Source organism: Rhinolophus ferrumequinum, chromosome 19 (genome assembly GCF_004115265.2).
Source record: "Rhinolophus ferrumequinum isolate MPI-CBG mRhiFer1 chromosome 19, mRhiFer1_v1.p, whole genome shotgun sequence".
Lineage (NCBI taxonomy): Eukaryota > Metazoa > Chordata > Mammalia > Chiroptera > Rhinolophidae > Rhinolophus > Rhinolophus ferrumequinum.
The window spans coordinates 14392318-14406860 of NC_046302.1; the positions used below are offsets into that span (position 1 = coordinate 14392318).

The following is a 14543-nucleotide window of genomic DNA, read 5'->3' on the forward strand; positions in this document are numbered from 1 at the left end:
AGTATGGCAGGTACTACGAGCCACACCCAAATTCCTGCCAGCCATTAAATTGGGCACCCTAATTTTGCCAATAATTGCCAGCCTGGGGCCCTATTAGGCCAGTGCTGGTGTACAGAGACAGTGATAGTTCTCTCTTTTATAGTCATCATTCCCTCAGCACCCAGGTTTGTCATACCAGTGGAAGGCAGAGGGGAAAAAATGAACAAATATAATACTTAGGCCAAATATCCTGCGCTAATCTCCTTGGGAGTCCATCCACAAGTGCTGTGGCGAGCTCAATGCTCCAAAGCTCCCATCACTTCCCAGCAAAGACAGTACCAAGAAAGCTGCACTGGGCCTGGACTGACCCCAGCCCTGGCCTCTCCAGCTCACACTCACTCCACAGCATCATGTGGTGTGTCTGATGCGCACATTTATTGCAAGTTGAACAAAGACTGGACAGGATTTTGCTCATTCTAGAAAGATAACTCTCTGGCAGTCAATATCTTTCTGAACTGAACATATGTTTGTAATTCAGAGAGTGACCATTTGAATTGAATTCTTCATAAGAGCCAAGTTTTGCTGCCCCTGCATTTACTGGTGAGGAGTGGTGAGGAATGGATCAGCCACACATGTACTGGCTCTTGTTCTGGGACCTTGACCCGTGGCACGGTCATGATGCCAATGAGTGGCCTGGTGCCACTGTCATGCGGGGTGTCATGTGGGGTCTCTGGTCCTGCTCCCCACATAAGAAGGCAGGACATGGTTAGGCCAAAAAGGAACACCCACTGAGCTATAGATAGGGGAGTCACACCACTATAGTCTCGCTGGCGGCTGAGTAGGAGACACAGGAAACAGGAGCCACACGATCGCAACCCGCCATCCTAACTGCAATCCGCACTTGCCAGCCACCATCTGCTGCTAGCGTAGCCACAGCAGTTATATTAGTGGCTAATGGCTAACTGGTAACAGCTGATGGCCAGCTAGTCACAGCTGATGGCCATCGACTGCCCGAGCCAGCACCTTTCCACGTGAGGCCGAGAGCCTGGAAACTGCTCTCTGGGACTGTGTCCCTACAGCCACCGTGAGCAAATTGGGCAGGGCCATGGCCTTCACATATGGACCTAACACCCGGTAGTCAAGGCCACTCCCTCTCCTTTAAAGTTCTTATTAAAAGCCAATTTCAACTTTACTAAAACAAAAACCATCCTGAGAAAATCCCCAATAATCCACGAGGCCGATGTGCTAAGTAAGAATGCACATCTTACAGCTGATTCTATCTCACTTTGCTGATAGAAGCCTGCGTTCTGTCTCCTGCAGCTGCGAGGAAGCCCTGCAGGCAGGCCGGTTGCAATGGGAATCTAAGTTGCAAAAATTAAGGCTCCTTAGCATGTTTCTGGCAATTTGGTGGTGTCTTGGCACAGGAGAAGAGGCTACATAGGGACAGACACTGGGACAGACAGAGGGACAGACACTGGTCTTAGACATTAGAGTCTGTGTCTGAGACCTGGCTGTGGGAAAGCCACTGAAGCCTCCTGAGTTATCAGCCTCCTCCATCACACAGGATAAACCTGCAATACCTCCTGTCACCCAGGCAGAATTCGGTGCCAACAGATGAAGTGATGGGTGTGGCTAACATGGAAGAGGGAAGTGCAATCATTAGACAGCCAGTGGAGGTGAAATCTGATCTGTCTGGCAGCCGGAGGGTGTGTCCACCGACCAAATGCTGCAACTACAGAAGTCTGGTAAAGACATCAATCAAGACTTCTGGCAAAAAAAAAAAAAAAAAAAATCCATCGAAATGCTGACATAAGGCAGCTAAGCGGATGGACGTAACATCTTTTCAGAGTCAATTACCACACTGCAGCAAAAGCTCAGTTCCTGGGAACAGGCTCACGCGCCACCACGGACAGGTATGACAAATGCCTGCTCATCGGTAAACTCAGAGGAACTGTGAACCCTGAACAGGCACAGGGTGGGCTACGAGAAATGGGCTTCTTGAGGAAACAGCTACTGATCTTCCCTGCAGGAAGGTTGAGGTGAGAGCAGGCCAGGAGGTGTGCCCTGTAAGTGGAGGACACATGGGCACACGAAAGGTTCTCAGGCTGAAGACATAACTGACAGAAAACCTGACAGCAAAGAAAGGGAAAACGTGTATTCACTGGAATGGTTCTACTCTGAGCAAATGGAAACCTAAATGCTGTTTCTGGCTTTGGTTGGAATGAAAAGGAAAAAAAAACCCTCAAGCTTGTACAAGGGAGCGCTATGTTGATTACATCACAGAAGGGCCCATATTGACTCTTCCTCAAGAGGGCAGAGCCAAGTGAGCCAAGCCAAGAAAGTGAGTCCAGACGTGAACACACAGAAATCTCATGGAATCAGGCAAAAACGGGTCTGCGTCTCTAAAAAGTACAACACGGAAATATAGATATAACTTGAGTTGCATGTGTTAAAATCTGTGGCATTACATTTGAAATGGAAAGTAGTTCACTATCTGAATCCCAGAGAGGAAGTCTCGCCTATCTGAGCATCAGCAGCACTTGGGGATTTTTTTTTTTTTCTTGTAGAAATTCACAAGCTAATTGTCATGCAGGGTCTCTGGTCCCGCTCCCTAAGAGCACAGGACATGGTGAGGCCAAAAAGGAACACCCACGGAGCCATAGGTAGGGGAGTCACACCACTATTTCTCGCTGGCGGCTGGGTTGGAGACACAGGAAGCAGGAGCCGCACGATCGGCAAACCGCCATCCGCTTCTCTGCAACCAACCAACCAACCAACCAACTTAGCCACGGCAATTATATCAGTGGCTAATGGCTAACTTGTAACAGCTGATGTCCAACTAGTCACAGCTCATGGCCATCTACTACCCGAGCCAGCACCTTTCCACGTGAGGCCGAGAGCCTGGAAACTGCTCTCTGGGACTCTGTCCCCACACTAATTCTAAAATGTATATGGAAATGCAGAAAGGATCTATGCTACCTTATTTTTCATACTTAACTATAAAGCTGCAGTAATCAAGGCGTACGGAGACACAGATCAATAACGAACAGAACAGAATCCGTAAGTGGATTCCCACATGCACAGTTGCCCTTTTGTTGATGGCAGGTGTCAAAGTTGGTGGTTTTCTTCTCTCTCCTCACCTCCCTCCTGCCCCCTCTTCTCCCTTCTTTCTGGGCACAGCTAGTCCTGGGTAGTTGTCTCCTGCTGCCTCTGAGGTGGCCTTCCTTCCACTTCCAGGACCAGAGCTTGGAGTTTATTATTTTAATTACAAATTTGATTACAAATTCCTGGGTCTCACCTCATCCCTGTCGAGCAGGAATCTCATGAGTGAGCTCAGGAGTTCTTATTTTTTTTAAGCTTCCAGAGGATTTTGCATGCAGCTATGGGAGAGTTCAGTCCTCAGAACACTGTACTTCTAAATTCAAGGTTAAGATGGAGAAAAGCAGCTGCTATTTACACCAACTAAAGAGCATTATAAGAACCAGATGCCCACAGGTCAACGAGTGCATGTTGTCTGGAGTCAGCACGGTCCCACTGTATGTAGTTTATTCAGCCTTTATATGTTTATAAAACTCCAAATCCATCATGCTGTCTTAGACCTAAACTGGCCCCAAACTCAGCTGATTTTAAGTTGAGGGCCAAAACCATCATTATATTGATATCAGGCTACTCTTCCCCTGGCCAGCCTTTATGGTTAATTACTTGAAAAATCCATGCTTTTTCATTCTTACACATCTTGCACATCTTGATAAAGCAACTTGATAAAGAAGGAATTCTTAAATCTGTAACACTCCTAAATGAAACATCATTAATATAATTCAAGTACTATGAGAAATTACCCTAAGACATGATGTGGGGACAGAGCCAGGAGTGCAGTTTCCAGGCTCTCGGCCTCATGTGGAAAGGTGCTCACTCAGGTAGTAAATGGCCATCAACTGTGATTGGATGGCCATCAACTGTGGCTAGTTGGCCGTCAGCTGTAACCAGTGAGCCATTGGCCACTAATATAACTGCCGTGGCTACGCTAGCAGAAAATGGGGGGCTAGCAAGAAGATGGTGGCTGAGCTAGCAAGAGCGGATTGCAGTTAGCATGGCAGATTGCAGCTAGCAAGTGGGGTTGGTTGGCAGAGAAGTGGACGGCAGGTTGCAGATAGTGTGGCTCCTGCTTCCTGTGTCTCCAACCCAGCCGCCAGCGAGACTACAGTGGTATGACTCCCCTATCTATGGCTCCGTGGGTGTTCCTTTTTGGCCTCACCATGTCCTGTGTTCTTATGTGGGGAGCGGGACCAGAGACCCCGCATTGACACGCTGCATGACACATGAGCAGAAGAAAGAGTGGGCAATTTGGAAAAGGAAGTAATGCTTTGTCACTGGAGGATGTTGAAACCATACTGTGGCTTCTAGGAAGGCATGTCCCTTCTTGGAACTGTGATATAGGGAAAGAACTTCCCTGACGTACAGAAATATTCATCTGCCCACCGTCCTCAGCTTTCTCAACACCAGGAACTCCCCTTCTCTTCCAACTGTAAGAGGAGCAGCAGAAATGCTGGAGTCCAGCCAGGCTCAGCACCTACGTCAGACCAGGAGAAGGCTGGGGTGTGCTGGGCTGTCCAAGGTGCAGTGCAGCAGAAAACAGACTCTGCCTTTCCGCCTCACATGGGGGGCAGACACCAGAGCTGTCCCCACCGCAACAGTGGGGAAAAGATATCAACTAAAGGGAAGGGCGGGGGTGGCTGGTGATGAATGTGAAGGACCAGTGCCTTCGCCCATATGTGAAAACGAATGTGAGTGTCTAGTCACAGAGGGCCAAATCCTTACAGCCAAAGCGGACAGAAGAAAAAAGGACTTAAGAAGTCCTTGTCATTTAGAATCTAATTTGGCCCTAAGTGCCAAGCTTCTGGTCAACAAAAGTATTTGGACACGAATCCTGAACACTAGGGAGGGGAGTTTTCTAGGCTATTTACACTTCCTACCTGACGCTCAATTTAGAAAAGAAGAAAACAAAAGGGAAAGGGGAAGAAAATGCACTCTGGCTATCGGGAGCATTCTGCAGGGCAGCCGGGAGCCCGACATCCAGATCTGTCATCCCATGTCTTCTGCACAGACAGGCCCGCTCATTCCTCTGAGGCTGGAGGCCTGGGGGTTTGTAGGAAGAGCAAGGGAGAAAAGTCCAGACAGAAGCAGACTGAACATCCATTGGAGGGATAGAGGCTTAAAATAATAGATAATATTTATTGAGTAATTACCAAGGACTACTTAATAGTCCACTATTTAGGACTATTAATCCTCATACAAACTTTTTGAAGTATTGTTATTTCCAATTAACAGATGCAGAAAGTGAGGCAGATAAATAACTTGCCCAAAGTCACAGAGAACATACGGAGTAGCTAGGATTGCAAACCTGGGAAATAATAATCACTTCCTGACTCAAAATCCTCTGATACCGTGTTTCCCCGAAAATAAGACTGGGTCTTATATTAAGGTTTGCTCCAAAAGACGCATTAGGACTTATACTCAGGAGATGTCATCCAGAAAAATCATGCTAGGGCTTATTTTCCTGTTGGGTCTTATTTTCGGGAAAACACGGTAGTTTCTCATTGTACTAAAAATCCAACTTCTTTATCATAGCCTACAAAATCCTACATGATCTGGTTCCTACCCCCTCTTTGACCTCACTGCCTATGACCTTCCTTGATCACAGACTTGATCAAACTGTCATTCTGAGTTTTCAGACAGGGCCAACTCATTCCTGCCCCAGGGCCTTTGAACATGCTGTTCCCTCTGGCTGAAACACTTGTCCCACAGATCTCTGCAGGCCTTGTCCCCTCATTTGATTCATTCACATTTTTGCTCAAATATTATCTCCACTGAGCATCCCTCCCTGAGCACTCCCCTAAAAGATACTGTCCCCCAATTTCAATCGCCTCGTACTGTTGTATCTTTTCTCACTAGCTGAAATCAGATCTTTATTTGCTTGGCTGTGCATTGTCTTCCCAGCTAGAGTGTAAGATCCGTGCAGGCTGAAATTTCAGCACTAGGACATGACTCAGTAGATATTTGTTAAATGAATGAATGGGTGGGAGTGTAGGGGGCCAAGAGAAGGGCATCACACTCACTTCACTGAGCTGAAGGTGAGACAGTGATGAAAATGCAGTGGTTCTCCACCGTTTGGAAGTTAGACATCTGTCCAAGTCCTAGATGGAAGTCGTGGACCCTTTGTCCCCCAAATAACCAAACATCTGTGCTAATGGGAGGAACACAAGCGAGACTTGAATCTATGTGAGAATCAGCTGAAGCCCCTCGGCCCCCTCCCGCCCCCCCACTGGCTGCCTCCTGGATAATTCAGCTCCTGTTGGGGATGCTTCTGAAAAAAAGAATGGGATCTGTGAATAGGAGAGTGGACTGAGTAGAAATATCAGAGTCCGCATCCCTATCCAGCAATCCGGTCACTGGCTACGGCATCCTCACCCTGGCCCTGTGCTCACAGTGGACAATATGAGGACTATCATTAATATTCCGTCCCTCCTGACACATACAAGCCACATCACCCTTCAAGAGCTAACTTGCTTTGACCAACAGAATGTGGCAGAAGTGACACGATGCCAGCCTGAGCCTAGCCTTCCACCTTCCCTTAGGGCCAGCTGCGTGTCATAAATCTGACTACTCTGATACCACCATGCTGTGAGGAAGCCCAAGTTAGCCACACGGAGAGAGAGAGAATGGCCATGTGGAGAAATCCTGAGGCACAGACATGTGACTGAAGTCTTCCTGGACCTTCTAGCCCAGCCAGGCCCAATAACAGCTGATTATAGCCAAGTAGGTAACTCAAGCCAATGCCGAAAGGAGCAGAAGAACAGCCAGGCCAAGCCCTGCCCAAGTTTCTGATCCACAGAATAGTGGACAAGAATACATCTTTGTTGTTTTAAGCCACCAAGATTTGGGGTCGGCTGTTATACTGCAATAAATAACTGATCATTCACAGTAACTCCTCACCAGATACACCCTCCCTCTTCCTGCTTTTCTAAATCATACCCATTCCTCAATTATTAGTGCCGGTAACATCTCCTTCCAGAAGTTTCTTGTATCACTACACCTCATTCCTCACCTTGCCAGTCTCTGAACTCTCAACCTATCCAATCTTAAAGGCTCAGCTGAGTGGCTCTCTCCTCTGAGAAGCCCTCCCCAGTGTCCACTGTGGCTGTGGGTGCTTCTCCACAAGCCCAGTACACCTATACAAATCCATTCCTTGCCATCTGCATCTGCTGGCTTCCCTGCAGACTGTCTTGTCACATACATTGTCATACGTACTCCACACACATAGCTCATTACCTAACACACAGTAAGGGTTCAGTAAGATCCTATGAGCTAAAACCCCTACACTACTCACTGGACCTTTACATACAGTCTCACCCATCCTCTCGGCAGACCTGTGTGTGTCTTCACCATTGTGACTGGAAATGCCTGAGGGTGAGGATCAGGCCGCTCATCTACATCCGTCACAGAGCCTTGCACATAGTAGGTGTTCAGTAAATGTTCTGTTGCCTTTTCACAAGTTGATGTGTGACTTTCACTGTGACCTTAATTCCTGATTTGCCCATGAAGCTCTAATACGCAGGTCACAGATCTCCCAGCCTGGATGCTATACAAGGACAGATAAAGCTCTACTTGGTTATTTTTGGCTCTTTGCAATCAATGAAATTCCCGGAAGTCCATGCATTTCACATTCACAACAGTGAGTTCATTCCAAAAGGATAATCTTTTGGAAGTCACATTCTCTTTAGAGGCATTCACCTCCAACTGCTACTTCAACAGACAAGTGTGAAAGAGTTAACACAGTATCCCACACTAACTGGGAGTTACAAATCAACTGGAAATATCTGGTTCGATCTTTTATTATAAAGCACTGTCCAGACAGCACTGTCACCACAAAGGACAATCATTCTATGAATACACAGTCTTATGACCTTCACTCACCGTTTCAGACCTACAGGAGCTGGGTGGGCCTCGGGAGGAGGGGCATGATTATAAATAGTGTGCAACAGTGAGCCCAACACTGGGGCAGAGGCCAGCTTCCTGCTCCTGGTTGGCCTGGGTAACTCCTTATCTACAAACCCCTTCTCTCTGACTACCTCAGACCCTCCCCACACGTCCTGACGACCTGGTCCTAGCTCTCCTCAGCCAGGACAGGGCTCATCTGCCTCTCATGCTCTAGCCTTCCCCTCATCGGGTTTTATGTCTCAACTGGGACTTGATGATAAAATCCTATAGGCTCACACCAGGCATGAAATCTCAGCTCAGTGCATAAGGGCCTTTGTCACCTGGAAGCAAAATGGAAAAGGTGATAAAGGCCCAAAGGGAGGAGAGGGAAAAAGAAAACAGGGAGAAGACACGTCAGGAAGTGGGGTCCTTCTGGGCACACAGCTGACCCTCAACAAGTCCTATGGACCCAATAATTTGGCATTCAACTCTGGGAGACACAAAGGAGATGTGCGCTGGACCAGAAGACAACAGTTCTTGTATGCAGCCCACACACATGTCCTTGAATGCTACGGTGATGTCAAGTTATTATACACGTTTCTAAATACTTACTCTCAATGTTGGTATTGATCTGATTACTATCCAGCACCAAACAATTCACAAACTGGCACCAATCTATGAAGCATACTTTGGGTAGCACTGATATAGTTAATTCCACCAACTGTCCAAAATCTAGCACAATACATGCTGCAAACACATACAAGAAATGACATTGTAAAGGTCAACTTACCTGCTGGTGGTTGAAATTTGATCAGATCTTGCAAGTCAGTAGAAATTTGAAAAACGTGGCTATAAAACTGTTGGACAGAATTCTTCAGGCCAGAAATGTCTCTGGAATGTGACCGGAGTGTCCCATTCATCTGCCTGACACAACTCCACAGGCTGCTGACATGCTTGTTGAGCCCTTCCTTGATCCTCTGAAGACTTCCTGAGATGGAGTCCAGTTTGCTGCAAGTTTTTTCCATCTGAGACACCCTGTCCTCAACCATGGAGACCTCCCTCTGGACCCCGTGGGTATTTTCCTTACAAGTATCCAGCTCAGAGAGGACCTGACTCTGGAGCTTCTGCCACCTCTCTTCCAGCTGGCCGCAGCAATGAGCCATGGGGTCCTGGGGAGATGGGAGGGACTCCACCATTCTTTCTTGCTCACCCCCCTTAGAAAACCCACCCACACCAGCATTTTTACCTTCTCTACACTTGCTCAGCTCATTCTGAAGATGATTCATATCATCTTCTGTGTGGTTTAGTTGAGAATAAAGAAAGCTAAAATCTTGCTGAAGTTTCTGGATGCTACGTTCAGTTTCTTGAAACTTCCTATGCATCGTGTCATTTAGAGATTTCAAAAGGTTCAAACTATCACCCGTTGTGTGGTCTTCTCCATTTGGCAAAATATCTTCTATCCCATGAAGCTCTCCCTGGAAGTTCTGTAGGCAAATATCCTCGACAACTTGAACTTTGTCCTTCAGTTGGTTTAATTCCACCATAACCTGTTCATTCCCAGCCCCCGAAACACCTGGTAGGGCTGATGCTGGAGGAGTGAGTTCTGCATCAGTGCTGTTCGCCATCTCTAAGAGAACGCTCCCCAGACGCTCTTCCAGAGACTGTATTTTCTGATCAAGAAGTTGCTTCAAATCATCTACCTCTCCATTAATGGTCCCCCGTAGGGTTTCTTCAATGTAAAAGCAATGTTCTTCCGCATTCTTCTCTGTCACATTGATCCTTGCATCTAGTTCATTCCATCTTGCATCAAAATCTACATCTGGCTCTGGAACGATGAGTCGGTCAAACTCATTGTCCAATCGTCCATTCAGTATTCTGGTGGCTTCGGCAACTCTTTCAATTTTCTGGTCTAACGTCTGTATCTGTTGCCCAAAGTCACCATTCTTTTCACCATCACAGCAATTTGACCGGACTGAGGGATCCTGTAGCTGGGCGCGAAGGTCATTTATTTCTTTCCTCAGGTTTGTTTCTTTTTCTCCTATAAGCTCAATCACTCCTAGGTAGCTGCTCCCATAGTCATCACAATGCTGTGGGAGACTAATCAGCTTGTACTCACACGAGTTCTTCAGATCAGCCAGCTTTCTGTCCATTCCTTCTATGAGTTCCTCTTTTAGGGCATCGATCTTACTGTCAACATAAGCTTGATAGAGCTCATTGGTTGTCATGGTCACTGTTGGGCCTTGGGCAGCCTCCTGGAGCTGTTTGAGCTGCCCTTCATAACCCTTCACTTTCCCATCCAGCTCTTCCAGCTTGTCACTCTTAGTCTTCAGAGCATCTTTGACTTCGGCCAATTCGGACTTGATGTCCTTCATGCCAGATTCCTTATTGTTGATGGCACCAGGATGCTGGTCTGTTTCTCTATCGCTACCAATGGCACTGTCAGGCACTGGCTGGGGGTGCAGGTTACTAAGCCATGATGCCAACATTTTGCTGGCATCGTCTTGAATGGTACGTTTGAGATTTTTGTTCACTCCAGCCATAGAAGACTGGAGATCAAGAACCGTTCTTGTGAGATGGAGAACCTTCTCCTCAAGCACCTGGATTTTCTTACTCTGAAGTTCTTGGGGCCCCTGCTTTGGATCTACTGTCTGACTTGGTTCTGCTGCCCGAGTTGGTGACAAAGTCTTCTTGGGCTCTGAGACGTGGCTTGGTTCATTGTCTGTTACAAAGAAAGAGTTGACAATGACTTAACATTTTCTACCTTTATGCAGTTTCTGCAGACAATAAACATGGTATATATAGAATACACTTAAACCTTCACTTCCAGATCCAGGTAATTATTGTGGTAGAGTAAAAAGACTATGGGCTTTGAGTCAAACAAACCTCCACTTGAGTTCTGCCTTTGCAGTTTACTGTCTGTCCTTGATCAAGTTAACTTCTGTGAACTATAATTGCCTCATCTGTGAAGCAGAGGTACTATCTTCCCTCCTAGGGTTGTTAATAGAATATGTACATGGCACATAACAGATACTCACTGGTCTCTTTCATCCTGAAGGGAGATACTCTTTATCTACTTTATCATATGAACACATCATCCCCACATTAGGGAACTACAGCCACACCCCAGTGGTTGACTGCACACTGTAAAACCACAAGAAGCCATTTTGTGAGATCCACACATTGGCTGTTGGATGGTATCATATCATGCAAGCAGCAAGTTATCTTCCACGTAACTGCTAAATGTTCTCTTTTACTAACATCCCTATGCTAAAAGAGTTTCACAGACATTGTTTAGCACTGTTATGCAGTTGGGGAAACTAAAAGCAAAGACAGATATAGAATCTGTCTAGAATCTATTGGTATCTCCTAACAATGGGAGCCATACAGCTGTAGGTAGGAAAGTTCACTAGGTAAAAGAACACAAACACTGAATTTTTGATAATCCTTACTTTGAGAAATACCACCCCCCCCACGGAGATACTCCAAGAGAAAGAAAAATATTATAAAGATGATTATGATGAGTCATAAAGTGAAGATAAACGAATAGATATAAAGAAAGATAAATTAAACAAAAAGGAGATTATCAAAATCCGAGGCAATAGGAGAATAAGAAGCAAACCATGCCCTTGAATGCACAGTAGGATACAAGGAATACTAGAAAGAGGTTAACATCGACAAGCCTGCAGACTACAGTGTTTCCCCCAAAATAAGACCAGGTCTTATATTAATTTTTGCTCCAAAAGACGCATTAGGGCTTATGTTCAGGGTATGTCATCCTGGAAAATCATGCTAGGGCTTATTTTCCGGTTAGGTCTCATTTTCGGGGAAACACTGTTTCTATACTGAGACACATTATGTAAAGTGGAAAAGTCAAAGACAAAATAAATTACAATGAAATAAAATGCATTAATGTACACTGATAAACACTGGAAGTAAATTAAGAATGTTGTAGAGATATCTGAGTTAATATTCATTGTTTTTATCTCCTCTAAACTTTTGCATGATCATACTAACATCTATTATTTATTAAAATCAATTTAGTAGTAAAACCAAGAGGAGAATTCAGATGGCCAAACTCCCAAGCAGAGAACTATAAAGAACACCTTATTTTCCATGCTGAAAATGTATTCTATTTCAAGGCACTAGAAGAAGAAAACAAGTTACTGAATTACATACAAATGAAATGCTATTCTGAGCAAAGGAAATAAAAACAGAGGGCAGGAGAATAGGGGAAGATCAGGATGTAAGGAACTGCTTCTTTCATATTTTACTGGTGACTGTGGGAATTCTACTCACAAATTTTTGGAAGGATAATTTGGCAATATGTATCAAAATACTCAGAATCCTCTTGACCCTGCAATTATACTTCTAGAAATTTATTCTAGTAAGTAATCAGGGATGAATCAAAAAATCTAACAGGAAAAATTGCTTATTCAAATATTATCTATAATAATGAAAACTTCCAAACAATGTAAGTGACCATCGGTAGGGGATTGTGTTCAAATAATCACACTCTCTAAAGCCAATAAATGATTTTGTAGAATATTTAATGAAATGGAAAGTTGTTCATTATAGATTAAGTTAAAAAATAAGTTTCAAAAACAGTATGTTCTTTATAATGATAGTGGATTGAGAATAAGCATTTCCTTTCATTCCCTTTCCCACTAAAATGACCAAAAAAAAACCTCACACAACCAAGTCACACATAAAAAAATGGGAATCAGAATGGTTTTGAACTTTTTAACAGTTACGTTGGAAGCTAGAAGAAAATTGAGCAACGCTTTAAAATTCTAAAGGAAAATTATTTCCAACCTAGAATTTTGAAACTAGAGTAAAAAGATTTTCAGACTATAAAATATAAAAAGATTTATCTCCTATCCAACCATCTCATGAAACTCCTAGAAGACGTGCTCTACCAAAACAAGGGAATGAATTGAGAGATAGCAAGTAGGAGGTACAAAACTTAGTTAAGAGAGAGGCAAGTTAAGATCACAGGGCGGCAGCTGTGAACCAGGAAAAGAGGATGGTGCAGGCGAGAAGGCTCCAGGAGGGATTTCTTAAGGAAGATGAAACTGATGTATCTGAATATAATGAGAGGACATTTAGATAACAAGAGGAGAGTTTGGGTTGAAATAGGAATAAAAACACAGAAAACCAAGCAATGAAAAATAGAAGATCATTATTAACTCTACAGAAATGAAAAGGCTGTGTAGGAAAGGCAACATATTCATAGCACACTATAGCTGTCAACATTATCTACATAGTTACTACAATGTAAACAGTAAATACTGAATAAATAAAAACGTGGTATAATTCTTTGGAAAAGATGAAGGTAAAGGAGCAGTGTGTTGGAGAGTAGATGAAAGAGAGTCAAATCCTCAGCTTCCATAATGAGAAGTCAATAGATATGGAGGTCAATTCCAAAAGGGTGCCTGAAACATTTAAAGTAATTACCCCTGGGAAGGGAAAGTGGGTGGGAAGGAGGATCACTGCTTTTCCTAGTAGAGCTCATAAAGCTATTCGACTCATTAACTACATGTATGTTTAAACTTTTATAAAATGAAAACTGAAACTAAGCAAAATAAAAATAAACTATTACAATCCAAGAGACCCCCCTTCACGTGTGCCCATCCATCATGGTAGTACCTGTCATGATTTACTGTAATTACTTGTCTAATGTTTGCCTTCAATGAGGTCAGATACTGTGCCTGCTTTACTTTTCACTTTTCTCAAGTACCAATTATAGATATAGAAGCTCAATAAATATTTGTGGGATGAATGAATGAATTTTTCTTTCAAAAAATGTATATGCCGATATAGGAAAGAGAGTGATGTACTATAACAAAATAGTAGTTATCACTTGGTGGTGAGATTACGTCTACTTAAATATTTTCCTATGTTTTATAAACATTCTTTAATTGACATGCATTAGTTTTGTAATAAAACATTATCTGAAAATCTATTTTACGGACAACATTGGGACAAACTACCAGCTTCAAAACTGAAACATCTCATGGGAAAATACAATCATTTCAAAACGACTTAAACATTCCATTCATGAGAAGATCGCAGTTACATTTATTCTGACTCAACTTAAAACAGAGGAAAGATAAAGTGGTATAGAAAACAAAGACCAAAAAAATTTATCTGTATGTCACTTTTTTTTTTTTTTTTTTTAGTTAAAGTTTATTGGGGTGACAATTGTTAGTAAAGTTACATAGATTTCAGGTGTACAATCCCGTATTACATCATCTATAAATCCCACTGTGACAAGTCACTCTCTTAATGTCATACTTAAAGGTGTGCTATAGGTGAAAATGACCATTGCTTTCTTAGCTATTCATTGCATTTCTCCTACTTCACTTCAAAAAAAAGAAATTCAGAAACAAATGTAAGAACAATCTCAATGGATGCTTCTAAGGTGAGGCTTAGCTTTGCATATATCTCACCCCAAACAGAATGAGAATGATTCTATTTACCTACTAAACAAACAAAAGAAAACAATTTAACTCCTTTAAATTCAGGTTTATGGGAGCTTGTAGATGAAAGTAAAGTAAAACCAAGCAATGAACCATTTCATCTTCTCA

General features: G+C 43.7%; 1 protein-coding gene across 1 annotated transcript in view; it reads right to left on the reverse strand.

Annotated features, from left to right (window-relative positions):
* Nucleotides 1-14543, reverse strand: part of EMILIN2 (elastin microfibril interfacer 2) — a 49489-nt gene that overhangs the window by 10630 nt on the left and 24316 nt on the right. Inside the window, exon 4 of the mRNA XM_033087799.1 lies at nucleotides 8747-10675. Coding sequence (XP_032943690.1) covers nucleotides 8747-10675 — 1929 coding nt within the window. The remainder of the gene's footprint in view (nucleotides 1-8746; nucleotides 10676-14543) is intronic.